The 18303-nt window shown below is 43.9% G+C and overlaps 1 protein-coding gene across 2 annotated transcripts in view; it reads left to right on the forward strand.

The window, feature by feature from the left end:
* The window catches only part of LOC139556636 (kelch-like protein 29), a 325217-nt gene that overhangs the window by 281594 nt on the left and 25320 nt on the right, over positions 1-18303 (forward strand). For both annotated transcript variants that reach the window (XM_071370836.1, XM_071370835.1), the window contains exon 12: positions 900-1080. In XM_071370836.1, coding sequence (XP_071226937.1) covers positions 900-1080 — 181 coding nt within the window. The remainder of the gene's footprint in view (positions 1-899; positions 1081-18303) is intronic.

Below are 18303 nucleotides of genomic sequence, written 5' to 3' on the forward strand. Positions count from 1 at the left end.
GGAGTGATGAATCACACTTCACCATCTGACAATCCGACGGTCAAATCTGGGTTTGGTGGATGCTTAGAGAACGCTACCTGCCGAATGCATAGTCCCTACTGTAAAGTTTGGTGGAGGAGGAATAATGGTCTAGGGCTGCTTGTCATGGTTCGGGCTAGGCCCTTTAGTTCCAGTGAAGGCTACAGCATCCAATGAAATTCTAGACGTTTCTGTGCTTCCAACTTTGTGGCAAAAGTTCGGGGACGGCCCTTTCCTGTTTCAGCATGATAATGCCCCCGTCCACAAAGCGAGGTCCATACAGAAATTGTTTGTCAAGATCGTTGTGGAAGAACTTGACTGGCCTGCACGGATCCCTGACCTCAACCCCATCGACCACCTATGGGATGAATTGGAACATCGACTGCTAGCCAGGCCTAATCGCCTAATATCATTGACTGACATCCCTAATGCTCTTGTGGCTGAATGGAAGCAAGCCCCTGCAGCAATGTTCCAACATCTAGTGGAAAGCCTTCCCAGAAGAGTAGAGGCTGTTATAGCAGCAAAGGGGGGACCAACTCCATATTAATGCCCATGATTTTGGAATGAGATGGTCGATGAGCAAGTGTCCACATAATGTAGGTTATGCTTGTAAAAATAAGGGGTCAATAAGTAATTCCTGAATCGTTGTAAGATGGGGGCAAATGTAACAAGGTACCACCAAGATACCATCCCCCACTTGGTGGTACCTTGTTACATTTGCCCCCTGCTTACAACGATTCAATAATTACTTTTTGGAAACCAGTAAAAACTATCTTCAACTCAATATTTTTAACATTTGTTTCAAGTATATTGAATTTTTTGCTAGAGTCTGATGCGACTGTAGCTGACTTGTGTCTTCTTCTGTGTGTGTGTGTTTTAAGGTGGGACAGAGTCGGGTGTGACGGTAACTGATGTGTGGTGCTACATGTCTCTATTGGACAACTGGAACCTGGTGTCTCGTATGACGGTGCCTCGCTGCAGACACAACAGTCTGGTGTACGACGGGAAACTATATACCATTGGAGGACTGGGCGTGTCAGGAAACCTGAACCATGTAGAGAGGTAAGAGACACTGACACACTTGGACACTTGTACAGTATATGCTGTTATATGTGCCTGTGGAGTGGAAGCGACTGATTAAGTGGCTTAAGCTTGTACTGCTGCTCGTGTAGCGGTAAAGGAAGCTATGCTATGCTATCAAAACACGTTTTGAAGTGGTCTGGGCTGGGAGCAGAGCGAGGAGACGAATATCCATTGTGACACAGACTAAAGTACTATCCTATTTAAGTAGGACATTTTATGTAGGCTATACTTATACTGAAGTTATTTTAGTGTCTTATATGTTACGAGGTCACATCGACTTTTACTTTTTCAATAGAGCTCCTTATGTATTGATGTCCTCGGGCAGAAGGATGGGTATTGTATGTCCCTGTGTGTGCAACTGTCTCGAGCTGTAGAAAAACGTTCAACTTGAAGGACGGTTAACGTCAAACTTAATTATTAGTGGTAAAAATCCATTTATGATCGGAAATAAACTCTTCCCTTCGCGGCAGTCTAACAATGAGACTGGAAGCCTCTGAGGCAATACGAATGGCTTCATCTTCTGCTGCTCTCAACACAGTCTCGCACTCACACACACACACAACTGGGGTGAAATGTCTTCATCTTCTGCTGCTCTCAGCCGGGCTGGGAAGATTAAACTGAGCAATCAAAAGAACATAACAGAACGTATTACAACAGGCCACCGCTGCTCATTACAGAATGGAGTGGCTCTCCCAAGCCCCTCTCTCTCTCTTAATGTGGCAGAATACACACACACACACACACACACACACACACACACACACAGACACACACACACACTGAAGCTGTTCTCTCTCCGTGTAACAGCGGTCCCTCAAATGGATTCATCTCATTTGATATGTCCCCATAACGCTGCCATGCTGTGTCATTAAGACTGTGTCTGGCTGGAATACTGAGCTCTGTAATGGAAACACGTTTGATTCCTCTGCCTCGAGTCGCGGCTCGTAATTGCAGACCTAACATTGTCCCCAGGCTAGAGTTGCTGGCACGTAAGAGCCTGGTAACAGTGTGGGACTGTTTGGGACTTAGGGGGTGTGGATTTACTGAGTGACATGATAATCAATTCAAATTCTGAGCGGTTCACACCACTATGAGACGTTGCTCCAAATCGTGGCGGGAAAAGTGTTTATGTTGCACCACGGCAATAATTCCCCAGAACCCGAGGTAGAAGGAACATATTGCCGTTCATGCTAATTGGTAGCTAGCGTAACTCTGTTAGCCGCCCTGTAACACTGTACACTAATGTCTTCAGATAGAAAGATTAAAGACATGCAGTCAATGGCAGTTTGATAATGTATGTTGTGGTGGTGCAGAGCACTATCCCATTAAAAAGTGCAAGCGCAGTCTTTTTCGCCCCAATGGTGCGGAATGCTACAACTGCTGTAAAGCACTGGAGGAGATTGTTAGACCCATCTCTGTGGGAGATGGCTTGCCACTGGCAGTTTGCGAAAAGTGTCAAACTCTTCTTAGGAAGATACTACAAAAGCAGCTGTGAATTGGCGAGATATATGCTGATTATTTAGAGAAAGATAGAGTAGATAGACTCATGGAGAGTCCATGATGGACAAGCTAACCTATTTCTCTTTGTTGCACACACAAACACAAAAAACATAATTGCCCCCCCCATCCCCTCGGGGGAGGATCTAAGGGTTGCTGTAAATGCTGATGGACTGAGAGACCAGACAATTAAAACCAGCGGTTGTGTCGGCCGTTCTGAGGCACTCTTTGAAACCAGACGTTTCGACAGAGCGAGAGCTGGTTGGTGGGCGAGATCATTGCCGACCTAGCAGTGCACCTAGGCATTTACACCCGAACAAAGCTGCGGTGTGTGTGTGCGTGTGCATGCGTGTTTTAACGATGATGCTCAGAAACCCTCAGCCAAGTCTCAATGATCAACAATCGTCTGTCAGCCACAAACAGTCAAAAAGATCTCTCGCTTGTTACCGGGGAACTCGGATGAATCGAGAAGGCAGTGGGATAGTCAACGAAGTGTAAGCGGTTGAACGGAGAACAGAGTGGTGCGAACTACTAATGGACCTTCCTAAACAGCAGGAGACTCAATCTGAGCATAATGTCGCAGGGTTGAGGAACATACGAAAAGTTACTTCAGTGCTGCGTCTTGTCTTATCTGAGTGTGTGTGTGGACTGTGTGTGTGTGTGTGTGTGTGTGTGTGTGTGTGTCCGTGCTGCGTGGCTTACTGGTTGTAATTGCTCCCCAGGTAGCCGAGAGCTCCTTGTCTGAAGGATATTTATACTCCCGGCGTCACATACACACACACAAACTCAGCAATTTACACACCCGGTGTCGTTAAGCCATTTATAGTAATTTCCTTCCAGTATGGCTGGGCCAGCTAAGCATATGGATTTCTCATCAAAACATGACAGGACTTGAACCTTTGCTCTCTAAAGACTTCTCACTGCCGTCTCACAGTCGGTCTCTCATTTGCTATCTAGTGTATGAACATATGGTGGTAGAGTAGGGCTGTCTGTTGGTGGCCATCCGTCATGAAAATGAATAGAAACTGTCACACGCTGCCCCTGCAAAGTACAGTCCAGTGCATTTTGCAAACAGCTCCAGGGTTGGGGTCAATTTCAATTCCAGCCCATTCAGGAAGTACACTGAAATCCCAATTCCGATCACATTCAACACTTTTCCATTTAAGAAAATGTGGAATAGGAATTTGGTTTACTTTCTGGAATTGACCCCAACCGTGGTCAGCTCTCCATCCATTGACCATATTTTGGTTCTTCCCAGCATTGTTTTGTGGGATGGCATTTTGCGCAGTTTGGTTGAGTTGTCGTCAGGGGTCTGTCTTGTCTATCTACTGTATCTGTCTATCTGTTTGATGTAGTGTTGTGTGATTTTATATAGTGGTGTGGGTGAGTGGCTGGTTTAGTATGCAGTATGCTCTAGCAGCCCTTGCAGCCCTAGTAGCAGACTAACTGGGCCTCTGCCCTGATGCTCTGCAGTCAGAGTTGATTTGCTCTACTCAGACACTGATTGGCATGCCTGATTGAGGTTTGTTTACAGGCCTGTCTCCCAGTGTGTGTGTGTCCGTGTGTGTGTGTGTGTGTGTGTGTCTCTACCCATCTCATTTGTCAGTCAAGACCTTAGCCCCAACCTCGGTGCCTCCACCCGCCCTGCCTCCTAATTTGTAGCCCGGGCGTCCATCTTGCTCTTGGTTTCACGGCTCCTAACCGTGAAATTCTCCTACGTTCACAATGATGTCCTCAATCAGTCTGTCTCAGGGCTGCTGCCTTTTTTTCTTCTTCTACCAGCTCAGCAGGAAACCACAGCAACAGTCTACTGTATCTGCGTCACTCACACCCTATGTATTCTACACACCCCTCTCAATAGAATAGGAACGACGCTAGTCAGTAGGAGCCAAAGACCTAAGAAGAAGACACACAAGGTGTGTGCAACAGATAATAATCTTGAGGAAACAAAAATACATTCTCACGTTCAACATCTGGGAGTGTTTAGGGTCCAACTTCATTTTTTCAAGCTAGTCAAGGCAGATCCCTATAAGATGAATGGCAAAGTATTCAGCACGCAGTACACCCTTAGATACCTGATTGTGAGTTACAACGGCACTATGTCGTGCACCGGCACGTTGAACCGCTAGCCAACCTTATTGCCACATTTGAATAATCATGATTTAATGACGTGTCAATCACCGATGGTTTTGTTTTATTAATCGAGCACAATGTATAGGCAGACGGGCACTTTCCATTACCAGTTTATATTGAATGAAGACTATTAGCTAGCAACATGTCTAGCAGTACTTAATAGGGAAAGGGGAATACCTAGTCAGTTGTCCAACTGAAAGTATTCCGCATTTAAGCCAACTCTTCTGAAACAGAGAGGTGCGGGAGGCTGCCTTAATCGGCATCCACGTCTTTGGCGCCTGGGGAACAGTGGGTTAACTTTGCTCAGGACGACAGATTTTGACCTTGTCCGCTCGGGGATTCGATCCAGCAACCTTCCGGTTACTGGCCCAATGCTCTAACCACTAGGCTACCTAATACAGTGATATGATGTGTAGTTTAACAAGCCTAGTATTCTCTAGTCTAGACTCTAGGACAGCGTTTTTCCAATCTCATCCTCAGGGACCACCGGTCCAGTCATTCCACATGTTCGTCCTATTCCACCACAAGGACAACTGATTCAACTTGTCAACTGATCGTCATTGCTTTTGATGAGTTGAATCAGGTGTTCTATATAGAACAACATCCCTGAGGGACTGGTGGTTAGGTAAAGACGTGAAGACGGTTTTGTTACTACTTTGGGAGAGTCCTAGGCTGCATTAGAAATGTCTCTTCCCCGTAAAGTGTTGGAATGTTTTTTATTTTGTTCCATTGCTGTGCTGCCCAGTGAGGTTCAATTCTGTTCTGATGAGGTGAATTTCACTTTCTCTGTTTCGTGTGTGTGTGTGAAGGTTAAACTTGTCTCAGTCTTGGCCTTCACAGAGGTATAGGTCTTAGGTAAATGTTAAATGTGTCTTTTCACGACGTTTCATATTCATACCCCTTGACTTATTCCACATTGTTGTTACAGCCTGAATTCAAAATTGATTAAGTAGATTTGTTTTACCCATCTACACACAACATTCCATAATGACAAAGTGAAAGCATGTTTTTAGAATTTTTTTAATAAATGTATTAAAAATCAAATACCAAAATATCTAATTTACTTAAGTATTCACACCCCTGAGTAGGTCTCAAAGAGCTTTGCACACCTGGATTGTGCAACATTTGCCCATTATTTCAAGTTCTAACCTAAATGGCTCCCAATCAAATAAAAAATGCACTGTCATGTTAACAAACAACATATTTATTTGTATTTAACTTTTGATTTAACTGCACAAGTCAGTTAAGAACAAATTCTTATTTACAATGACGACCTACCCCGACCTAACCTTAACCCGGACGACGCTGGGCCAATTGTGCGCCGCCCTATGGGACTCCCAATCACGGCCGGTTGTGATACAGCCTGGCATCGAACCAGGGTCTGTAGTAACGCCGCTAGCACCAAGATGCCGCTGCGCCACTCGGGAGCCCCCCTAAAAACAGGACAGGTCAAAGGGAAATGAACAATATGGAATGGACAATCACAACTGTTGTCCAGGAGTTTCACACCACTGTTATAATTTTGACATGCTGATCATGTTGGAAGAAATAATACTTCTGCATTTCCCGCAGTGTAAACACATTGCAAATAGGCTCACCATAACTCCTCATAAAGTTGGGTAGCTTATATTCAGAGCTTAAATAGCCAAAATGATTAGTCACAGGAAACAGGATTAATAAAGCCTGCTTTACAAATCGTGGGCCTCCCACACGGATAGGCATTCATAAAATTAATATTTTGTCCGGTCGTGACCAGCCTTGCTTGGCCCAAACATAGACGTCTATAAATTGTCATTTTAACTTTCATTCAGAACCAAAAATGAGCCTGATTTCAACATCTGGAAAATACATATTTTCAACGTCTAGAAAATACGTATTTTCAACATTCGGAAAAGATGCCTTTTCAACGTCCTGGAAAATATGTATTTAAAACGTACAGAACCTTTCATTCAGAACCTAACTTCAACGTCTGGAAAATACATATTTTAGATGTCATTTTAATATCATTACTGGGACTATTTTAGTTTTGCAGGGTAGATTAATGATGGAATAAAAAAATATTATTTTTTTAGAATAAGGCTGTAACGTAGCAAAATGTGGAAAAAGGGACGGGGTCTGAATACTTTCCGAATGCACTGTATGTTGTGTAGTGGTCGACCTTGCCCCGCTCTGGCCTTCTGTCTTGTCACAATAAAAAAGTCTAACTTTTCTTCTCAGAAAAAGGGTTGTTGCAAACTTCTACAGTAGGTGTTTCTTTTCAGGCCAGTCTCCAGCATTGGACGAAAGCGCAGTGTGTAATAATCAACCTTTGTATCAATTCATATTAAATGTAAATTGCACCGATTTCTCCCTCTTCCATCCTCTACCCACTCTCTATTCCAGAGAGGACAGTGCATTACAGTCCATATCTTTATCGTGTCTCTGACACACACTGTAAACTCAGTGAGATACTCACACATTCAGCTAGACACACACACACACACACACAGCTGACTACCGGTTGGAAAAGGTATTCAAGGCATTCAGCCGCCAGTCAGACAGAGAGAAAGGACATTGTGCGTGCGCGTGTTTGTGTGTGGTGGTTTGCGTGCTTACCTTCTTGTGTACGTCCGTCCTTGTGTGTGTGTGTGTGTGTGTGTGTGTGTGTGTGTGTGTGTGTGTGTGTGTGTGTGTGTGTGTGTGTGTGTGTGTGTGTGTGTGTGTGTGTGTGTGTGTGTGTGTGTGTGTGTGTGTGTGTGTGTGTGTGTGTGTGTGTGTGTGTGTTTACTCCTTGTGGTCCATTGAGGAAAAGAGTGTTAGCCTGTTCACGCCTGTCCCGGTCTCCTCTGTCTCTCCTCTATAGAAGGCCCAGTCTCCACTCAGTGTGGTTGTATAGAAGCTCTACTCAGCCTGGCTGTATAGAGTGGTTGTGACAGTAATCGGCTCCATTGTCTGCCTGCTAGAGGAAGCTGTCAAGCCATCGTGAGAGATACGCCCCCACTTATTTATCCCGTTCTACACACACACACACACACACAAGCGCCCGTTCACCTCTAGACACACCTTTGCCCTGCAAACACACACACATACACGTATGCATGATACATACACTCACAGATACACACACACACACTCTCCCATTTAAACACTCATACATGCACACACGTACACCGTTCATACACTGGCATGGACACACACCCTCCTTTGCTGACAGTACCCATGTAGCACTGAGAAAAAGTGCTGCACCGCAAAGCAAACCCCTCCAGCCTCTTTCCCCTGTCTCCTTTTCCTAATGTGGCATGTTGATGAGCTGTTTGCCTGTGCCTGTGTGTTTCGGCTTGGTGCTGGGAGAGGAGAGGGGGGTGTGCGGGTCTCTGTAGCCCAACGGCAGAGCTCCGTGATGAGGTAAAGTTAGTTCCAGACCCCTGCTGTGGAGGTCCCCCCCTACAGAGCTAATCCTCAACTCCCCAGGATTAACAACTTCACAACCCTGTCCCCTACTGTGCAGTCAAGGCTCCGCCTTACCGCCTTCCTGCTAATCCCCCCCACCCCCTTTTCTTTCCACTCTCTCCCCTACTTTTTACACTCCGCTTTCCCCCCACACCCACTTTTCCACTCCCAAAACACATTCTTGCTCCATCTACCTTTTGCCCTGACCTTGCTCTCCTCCTACCCCCTTATTCTTTCTTCCCCCTTTCTCTTCCCCCCTCCTCTCTCCTCTCCTTCTTTCACTCATCCCTCTCTCTCTCTGCTGTGTAAATGGGTATGAAGGCCGATTCAGCTGAACTCCCCTTCATCCTTCACTAATTATCAACCTCTCCTCTCTCTGTCTGCATTTCCCCTCTACCCCGGACGTATGGATGTGTTTGTGACCGTAGGGTGGGTGGGTGGGTGGGTGTGTGTGTGTGTGTGTGTGTGTGTGTGTGTGTGTGTGTGTGTGTGTGTGTGTGTGTGTGTGTGTGTGTGTGTGTGTGTGTGTGTGTGTGTGTGTGTGTGTGTGTGTGTGTGTGTGTGTGTGTGAGCTCTGTGGGGTGGCTATATGCGTCTCTGATTTAGTCTCCGGCGCCAGGAGGGAGGAAGAACGTCCCAAAAAGTCTAAGAATCATCTTTCTTTCTCTCCTCATCTCTTCCTTCATCTCTCTCTCTCCATCTTTTCGTTTATCTGTTTTACCTCTCTCTCACCCCTCTCCCTTCATCCCTCTCTTACATAGTATTGAGCTGTTGTAGTATACCTGATGGCTATATTAAAGCCAGATCATCTGAGTTATCCCTGACACACCAGCTTCATCCTCCTTTCACAAGGAGGGCCTGAGGTGTGTGTGTGTGTGTGTGTGTGTGGAAGATGGAGAGTATAATGGAACGTGTGTGCGCACGCACATGTGTGTGTGCGAAGGCCTGAGGTTTGTGTAGGAGAGGATGATAAAACGGGGATGTCTTGGGAGGCCTGCACCGTCCCTCGTGGGGTTCCAGGCGACATCCAGACAAACAGACATGGCTGAGATGGGTGGGTTAGGCCTCGGCCTGGGGAGAGTATTAGTGGAGGGGAGAGGGTGAGTGGAGATGAGACAGGGAGGTAATGGGTGTGTGTATGTGTGTGCTTGTGTTTTACCAGGCTAATAAACGACTAGCAGACGGTTTTGGGTGATTTCCAGGTTTTACCAGCAGGCTAATCATTTCTCTGTCTCTCTCCCCCTTCCCTCTCCCCCCCTCTTCCCACCTCCCTCTCTTCCCCCTCTTCCCACCTCCCTCTCTCCCCCCTCTTTCCACCTCCCTCTCTCCCCCCTCTTCCCACCTCCCTCTCTCCCCGCTCTTCCCACCTCCCTCTCTCCCCGCTCTTCCCACCTCCCTCTCTCCCCCCTCTTTCCACCTCCCTCTCTCCCCCCTCTTCCCACCTCCCTCTCTCCTATCCTCTTAGCATTCTATAGATCATTAGAAACATCTCAGGGTTATAAAGAAAGTAGAAAAGGAAAGAAGAGAAAGACCAGACTGACAGGAAGAAAGATAAAGAGGCATTAAACTACAGCTCACACTTCTATGCTAAAGTCAAATTGTTGTTCAATATTTTGTTTATCAATAGATTATTGTGTTTCTATCTCCTGCCTTGGGTATAGGCTCTGAGATTAAATAGGCTATGATGTCGCACTCCTATCGCACAGCAACATGTCTTCTTGTCTGATGAAACAAAAATAGAACAGTTTGTAATAACCATTGTTATGTATGGAGGAAAAAGGGGGATGCTTGCAAGCCGAAGAACACCATCCCAACCGTGAAGCACCGGGGTGGCAGTATCATTTTGTGGGGGTGCTTTGCTGCAGGAGGGACTGGTGCACTTCAGAAAATAGATGGCATCATGAGGATGGACATTATGTGGATATATTGAAGCAACATCTCAAGACATCAGTCAAGAAGTTAAAGCTTGGTCTCAAATGGGTCTTCCAAATGGACAATGACCCCAAGCATACTTCCAAAGTTGTGGCAAAATGGCTTAAGACAACAAAGTCAAGGTATTGGAGTGGCCATCACAAAGCCCTGACCTCAATCCTATAGAAAATGTGTGGGCAGAACTGAAAAAGTGTGTGCGAGCAAGGAGGCCTACAAACCTGACTCAGTTAGACCAGCTCTGTCAGGAGGAATGGGCCAAAATTCACCCAACTTATTGTGGGAAGCTTGTGGAAGGCTACCCGAAATATTTGACTACCAATACTAATTGAGTGTGTCTCAACTTCTGACCCACTGGGAATGTGATGAAAGAAATAAAAGCTGAAATAAATCATTCTCTCTACTATTATTCTGACATTTCACATTCTTAAAATAAAGTGGTGATCCTAACTGACCTAAGACAGGGAATTTTTACTAGGAATTAATGTCAGGATTTATGAAAAACTGAGTTTAAATGTATTTGGCTAATGTGTATGTAAACTTCCGACTTCAACTGTACTTCAAAGTAAAAGATCAACTGTTTGGTCACCTGTGAAATTAAACTGTAGGCTGTAAACCGGTTTGCATACAGCAAAACTTGAAATACATAGCTTATCTATTTACTAGGCTACTATAGGCCCAATTAAGTGAGAGATGCACGTGGTAATTTGTTGTATGGCTACTTTAGGAATATATGAACCCATAGATTCCTATGTCCAATTATTTTAGATTCCAAAAATAAAATGTATAGATTTTTGCTCTTCTCACTAACGGTAAATGGCTGCATGTAGGGCTGTGACGGTCATGGAATGTTGAATAAAGGTAATTGGCCAACCAAATGATCGTGGTCACCGTGATAACCGTAGAAAATACTGACTCTTAACTGCGTTTGCTGCCATAGAAATAGAAAAGCTGTCATCAGGGTAAAGGGAGGCTACTTTGAAGAATCTCAAATATATTTTGATTAGTTTAACACTTTTTTGGTTACTGCATGATTCCATATGTGTTATTTCATAGTTTTGATGTCTTCACTCTTATTCTGCAATTTAGAAAATAGTACAAATAAAGAAAAACCCTTAGGTGTTTTCAAACTTTTGACTGGTGCTGTATGTAAATGAATGTGTTAACTGCTTATATGCTCATAATACCTGTAAAATGACATGTACTGATTAATATTGTGAAACATATTGAAGATAACAGGCAGACAGTAAATACTGATATGAATATGAAAATATGTTTCTATTTGCACAGACAAAAAAATACCATAATATTTCTCTAATAGTTAGCTTTGACTAAATATTATTCCTTTAATGGGCAACTCAACCCCCTGGTAGAGCATATTTCCTAAAATTATGAAATTAACTTATTTTATAATTTCATCGTTCTTAAATAATGTTTTAGAGCTCAACAACATTTTACAGTCTTATAATTTCCCATTTTATACACAATGCTGAAAATGTGTGATTAATGAGGGTTGGTTTTGCTAACGTTCACTTCCTGGTTTTCGACCATCTTTGAATGTGTGTTTAAAAAGAATACAGGAGTCCGACAATGAAAACCACATGATCATTTTACTAATTGGCATTGGTTGAGATGATAAAATATGCCAAACAAAATTCATGTTTAATTTAATATTGGTTGTCAAAATTAGCTCAACTGCCCAGTTGAGCTGCCAGTTAAAGGATTAAGAGTTCGTATTACCGCTGAAAAGGACTCAACCACACGAATGCCCAGCATTCATGTTCATTACACACACAAAGAAATATATCATTTATTTTTATTTGACGGTTATTTTATTTTCAAGACAGTCTTCATCCATGACCTTCAGGTATATGGTAATAGTGCCAGCCTAGCTGCATCTTGTTTGCCATTTGCACAAAATTCTTACTTTTCTGCTTGCAATACAATACTTCAACCACTAGAAAATGTGTGTTCACACAAAGGACATTCTCAAGTAAAATTTTTGCTGGAAATCTGGCCCTAGCAGGTTTTGGGGAATATTTTGTACAAGTGTGCGTGTGTGTTCTGATCTAGTGTGTGTGTGTGTGTGTGTGTGTGCGGATTGAGAATAAGTAATTGGTGTGTGACCTACAGTGATTTTGCATGTCCTACTTGACGCCCACATCCAATTAAACTGGCATACCGTCTCTCACACACTCTCTTTCTCTCACACACACACACACACACACACTTTGTCTCCAGTCCTCTCTTGACTGTTTCAAGGTGCCCTCTCAACAGTCTCAAATTAGTGTTATGGTTGGCGGAGGATGCCAGAGTAGCAGCAAGGGTCTCGAGTGTGCTGCCCCCCCCCCCCCCTCCCCCTACACACAGATATGGACAGACTGCAGTGTACAGGGCAGTTTGTAAATTAGTTTATTCACATGGATTATGGGTAAATCTGGGAGGGCCAGTGTAAACGGTCCGGCATTAGATGGTGACAGGGCGTGTGTTTTTCCAGCCTTTTGGGGGCCCTAAGCAACATTTGGTTGGGGGGGCCCCACCTTGTGCAAAAACATTTTAGTGGCCTCCCTCTTGACCTTTGAGATAAACATTTACACACAAAAAAAATCTAAATGCAAAGTGTTGGTCCCATGTTTCATGAGCTGAAATAAAAAATCCCTGAAATTTTCCATACGCACAAAAAGCTTATTTCTCTCAAATGTGCATCCCTATTAGTGAATATTTCTCCTTTGCCAATATAATCCATCCACCTGACAGGTCTGGCATATCAAGAAGCTGCTTAAACAGCATGCTCATTACATGGGTGCACCTTGTGCTGAGGACAAAAAAAATACCACTTTAAAATGTAAAGGTTTGTTTTGACATGCTGGCTTCAGGAATGTCCACCAGAGATGTTGCCAGAGAATTTAATGTTCGTTTCTCTACCATAAACTGCCTCCAATTTTTTTTAGAGAATTTAGTAGTATGTCAGACGGGCCTCACAACCTCAGACCACATGTAACCATGCCAGCCCAGGACCTCCACATCCGGCTTCTTGAAACACATGGGAAACTCAAGGATTGGGGGAGGTGGGGTGCCTTGGATTATTTCGGTCTGTAATAAAGCCCTTTTGTGGAGAAAAACTAATTCTGATTGGCTGGGCCTGGCTCCCCAGCCCAGTCATGTGAAATCCATAGATTAGGGCCTAATACATTTATATCAATTGACTGATTTCCTCATATGAACTGTAACTCAGTAAAATGTTGGAAGTTGTGTTTATATTTTTGTTCTGTATAGTTTTAAAGTTAATTTCCTGCAAATCTACACATTTTACCATGGTGCGGAAAGAAAACGCTGCCATTTCCCCCCCCATGTGTAACGGGTGCGTGCTGGTGGCAGGGAAGTTAGGCGCAGGAGAGTGAACTTGGTATAAACAGAGCAGTTGAGTAAATGCTAAAAAACTCAGAAAACCAATATATACAAAAATAATATACAAGGGTACAAAACCCATGACACCAGAACATGACACCAGAACATGACTTGCACAAAACATACAACAAACAATCACCGACAAAAACATGAGGGGAAACAGAGGGTTAAATACACAACATGTAATTGATGGGATTGAAACTAGGTGTGATTAGAAGACAAGACAAAACCAATGGAAAATGAAAAATAGGTCGGTGATGGTGGAACTCTCGCAGCATAGAAGGATCCAACACATCCTCCACCAGAACCAAGCATCTCTCCTCCGGACCATACCCCTCCCAGTCCACGAGGTACTGAAGGCCCCTCGCCCGACGTCTCGAATCCAGTATGGAACAAACGGAGTACGCCGGGGCCCCCTCGATTTCCAGAGGGGGCGGAGGAACCTCCCGCACCTCAGACTCCTGGAGCGGGCCAGCCACTACCGGCCTGAGGACAGACACATGGAACGAGGGGTTAATGCGGTAATCGGGGGGAAGCTGTAACATGTAACAAACCTCGTTCACTCTCCTCAGGACTTTAAACCAATATATACAAAATATATACAAAAAGAATATAAAGGGGTACAAAACCCATCGCACACCAGAACATGAAACAGAGGGTTAAATACACAACATGTAATTGATGGGATTGAAACCAGGTGTGATAGAAGACAAGACAAAACCAATGGAAAATGGATCAGCGATGGCTAGAAGGTCGGTGACGTCGATCGCCGAACACCGCCCGAACAAGGAGCGGGACCAACTTCGGCGGAAGTCGTGACACCATGAAGTGGAGATACATTTAATGTTAATATGATATCTGAATGACTAACAAAATCAATGGGGCCCCTGGACACATGCCCTGCATGCCCGGTTGGTATTTGGCCATGATTACTACAAGTTTATACACTGAGTGTACAAAACATTAGGAACACCTTCCTAATATTTGGTTGCAACACACCCCTCTACCCTTTTGCCCTCAGAACAGCCTCAATTCGTCGGGGCATGGACTCTACAAGGTGTCCAATGCTTCCCACAGTTGTGTCAAGATGGCTGGATGTCCTTTGGATGGTGGACCATTCTTGAAACACACGGGAAACTGTTTAGTGTGAAAAACCCAGCAGCGTTTCAGTTCTTGACACACTCAAACCGGTACCTCTGGCACCTACTATCATACCCTGTTCAAAGGCACTTTAATCTGTTGTCTTGCCCATTCACCCTCTGAATGGCACACGTACACAATCCATGTCTCAATTGTGTCAAGGCTTGAAAGTTGTTATTTTACTTGTCTCCTACCCTTCATCTACACTGATTTTGAAGTGGATGTAACGATAAGGGATCATAGCTTTCACCTGGATTCACCTGGTCATTCTACAGTACCAGTCAAAGGTTTGGACACACCTACTCATTCCAGGGTTTTTCTTTATTTTTACTATTTTCTACATTGTAGAATAATAGTGAAGACATCTAAACTATGAAATAACACATATGGAATCATGTAGTAACCAAAAAAGTGTTGAACAAATATTTGAGATTCTTCAAAGTAGCCACCCGTTGCCTTGATGACAGCTTTGCACACTCTTGGCGTTCTCTCAACCAGTTTCTGACTCTTAGTGACTTGATCAGAAGAACAGGAGGGGAAAAAACATCAAAGATAGTGATATGACACCCGTCCTTTTTAGGTACCTGCCTGATGTATTGGAAATAAATAATACCTACTGAATAGACTCTCAGCAATAGGGTTACTGCCATTCTTTGATCCTGTTTGCTTTGATTACATGACTGAAGTTTCTGCTACGAAGCTAAATGCATTTTCTTGTCCAAGTAAACCAAGGTCACTATAAATTGTGATGCATGGATGGATACCAACTCAGTAGCCTAGTGGTTAGTGTTCACACTAATATAGGAAGGTTAGGAGTTCGATCCCGGACTCAATCTCTGCTTAACACTAAGAAAGATTGGTGGTAAAGGCCCTGCGATGGACCAGCGTCCTGTCCAGGGGGTGTACTTGTACATCAAGCTGCCACACGCTACAGAAACAGGATATAGTCTCCTGCTCCTATGAGATGTTCCGAAAGTTACTTAGCACAATACTAACTTATTTACAAGTCCCTTACAGAGCAGAACACATCTGTCTGTCTCACAGACAAACACACACAGAGACGCAGTCACATATGCACGGACAGGCACACACACACACACACACACACAGTAACGGAAAACTGTAATTATACGGTAATTGTTTATATTATCAACAGTAAAATACTGTGAAATGTTTTACTGCAGCATACTGTAAATATGGGTCATTGTGGGAAAGATTTGCTGTATTTTGCGACTGCTACTGTAATTCCATCCCACAGAATATAGTACTGTACCGTATCTTTGGAGTGGCAAAAACCTTTTGACCACTAGTGGGTGCGTGGTATTGTTGTTTCTGGCTCATTAACATATTTTGAGGCATGCCTTGTAAGAGGCTATATTTGTTGCACCAATTAGTGAAGGTGCTTTGCCAATTTAACTGGTATGTGGTACTAGTGCCCCATCAATTGAATGTGTATAGGGGACAGATTGGAGTGACAGCAAGTCTCAAACCATTAATGCAGAGGAGGCTGGTGGAAGGAGCCATAGGAGGACAGGCTCATTGTAATGGCTGGAATGGAATCAATGGAACGGTATCAAACAGATGGAAACTACATGTTTGACACTGTTCCATTTATTCCATTCCAGCCATTACAATGAGCCTGTCCTCCTATGGCTCCTTCCACTAGCCTCCTCTGCTTTAATTGTTAAGCATTTTACCATGTCCTTTTGGTCTGTTATGCCTTGTAGTCACTGCCTGTTTGGAAGCCTTTGTTAAGGCCTCTAGAAGTAGAAGTGATATACAACTTCCTAATATTAGTTGCACGCTAAATCCCCCCCCCCCCCCCCCCGTTGAGCGTGAAAAACCCAGCAGCTTTGCAGTTCTTGACATACTCAAACCGGTGCGCCTGGCACCTAATACCATACCCCATTCAAAGGCACTTAAATATTTTGTCTACCCCTCTAAATGGCATACACACACAATCCATATCTCAATTGTCTCAAGGCTTAAAAATCATTCCTTAACCTCTCTCCTCCCCTTCATCTACACTGATTGAAGTGGATTTGACAAGTGACATAAATAAGGGATCATAGCTTTCACTTAGATTCACCTGGTCAGTCTATGTCATGGAAAGAGCAGGTATTCTTAATGTTTTGTATACTCGGTGTAAAACACCAAATATTCGTTGATACTGTATGCTGTAATGTTAAAACACATTACCTTGCAGCCAACCTGCTTGCACCATTTCCATGTAATTACAGCAAAATACTGTGAAATACAAACCCCAATCCCCTCATTGAATTTCATCCATCCATCCATTCATTCATTACGATTATGGTAGCGTTTAATTTTTTACAGTATAATAGTCAATTATACAGTATTGTACTGTGTCATTACACAGTACTTGCTTTGCTACTGTATTTATATTACAGTAGGTGTACTGTAATTTTAAATACAGTAACTTACTTGCCAATGATCTGCCTGTAAGTTACTGTCAAATTCACAGCAACCCTTTACAGTACAAACACACTGTGCCGGTTCCAGGCATAAGCAACATAAGCGGTCACTTAGGGCCCTTTAGCACCCCCTAGGAACTCAGTCCGGGTCTTGACTTACTATTGAGAGTAAGAATAGTACAATACACAAGGTGCAATTTTGTGTTTTTGCATCAGCAGTTTTTCTCTAATGTCAGTCACTGACAGTCACTCAATTAACCATGTCAGTGAACTTTTTGATTGGTAGTTAGTCTAGCCAGCTATCTAAACTTGCAGTAATGCCGAATACCAACCGGGCACGCAGGCCACGTGCCTAGGGTCCCTGATCTCCAGGGGGCCCCCATTGATTTTGTTAGTCATTCAGATTTCATCTTAACAAAAGTAATTACAAAATGTGTAGAATTGCAGGAAATTAGCTATAAAACTGCAAACATTTATCTACGCCCCATGGCAAAATGTGTAAAATTGCATGAAATGAAAAAGGGGGGCCACTAAATGTTTTGGTGTGAGGTGGGGGGGCCCCCCCAAAAAAATCTATCTTAGGGCCCCCAAAAGGCTAAAGCCAGCCCTGCTTGGACACCAAAGTGAGACTGTAGGATTCTAACGTCACCCAGTGATGAGGCAATTAACAAGCTCTGACCCGTGGAACACAGAAACACACACACAAACTCTCATTTAGCATTACCGGGTGACTGCACATTGTGATTTTAAAAAGCTGTCGGTATCAAACGCACATACACGCACAGCATCACACTGCTTCAAGTGTCTTTATAGTAAAATCACAGGTGGCAAACTGCTGCTCTAACTTTACCTCAGCAGGAGAGAAACACATGAGTGGAGGTGTGGAGAGAGAATTGTGGTGAGATGGAATGCATGCAGAGAAAGAACATGTTCCTTAAAGATGCCTCTCTCTCTCCACTACACTCTCTCCATCCCCTTCGCTCTCCCCCATCTCTCTTTCCGTCTCGTGTTTCCTATGTCAGTGACCTTCATTGTGTGAATAAACAGTGAAGGTCTGAGTCGAGGCACAGATCAGTGTTGTTTTTTCCCCAGGACATATCACACATTATCTTGTCATCTTTGCTGTAACTGAGACCGGGAGAGAGAGTGTGTGTCATAATCTGGAGCTTAGCACTCTACTACAACACACACACACACACACACACACACACACACACACACACACACACAC

This window comes from Salvelinus alpinus, chromosome 27 (assembly GCF_045679555.1).
Source record: "Salvelinus alpinus chromosome 27, SLU_Salpinus.1, whole genome shotgun sequence".
Taxonomy (NCBI): domain Eukaryota; kingdom Metazoa; phylum Chordata; class Actinopteri; order Salmoniformes; family Salmonidae; genus Salvelinus; species Salvelinus alpinus.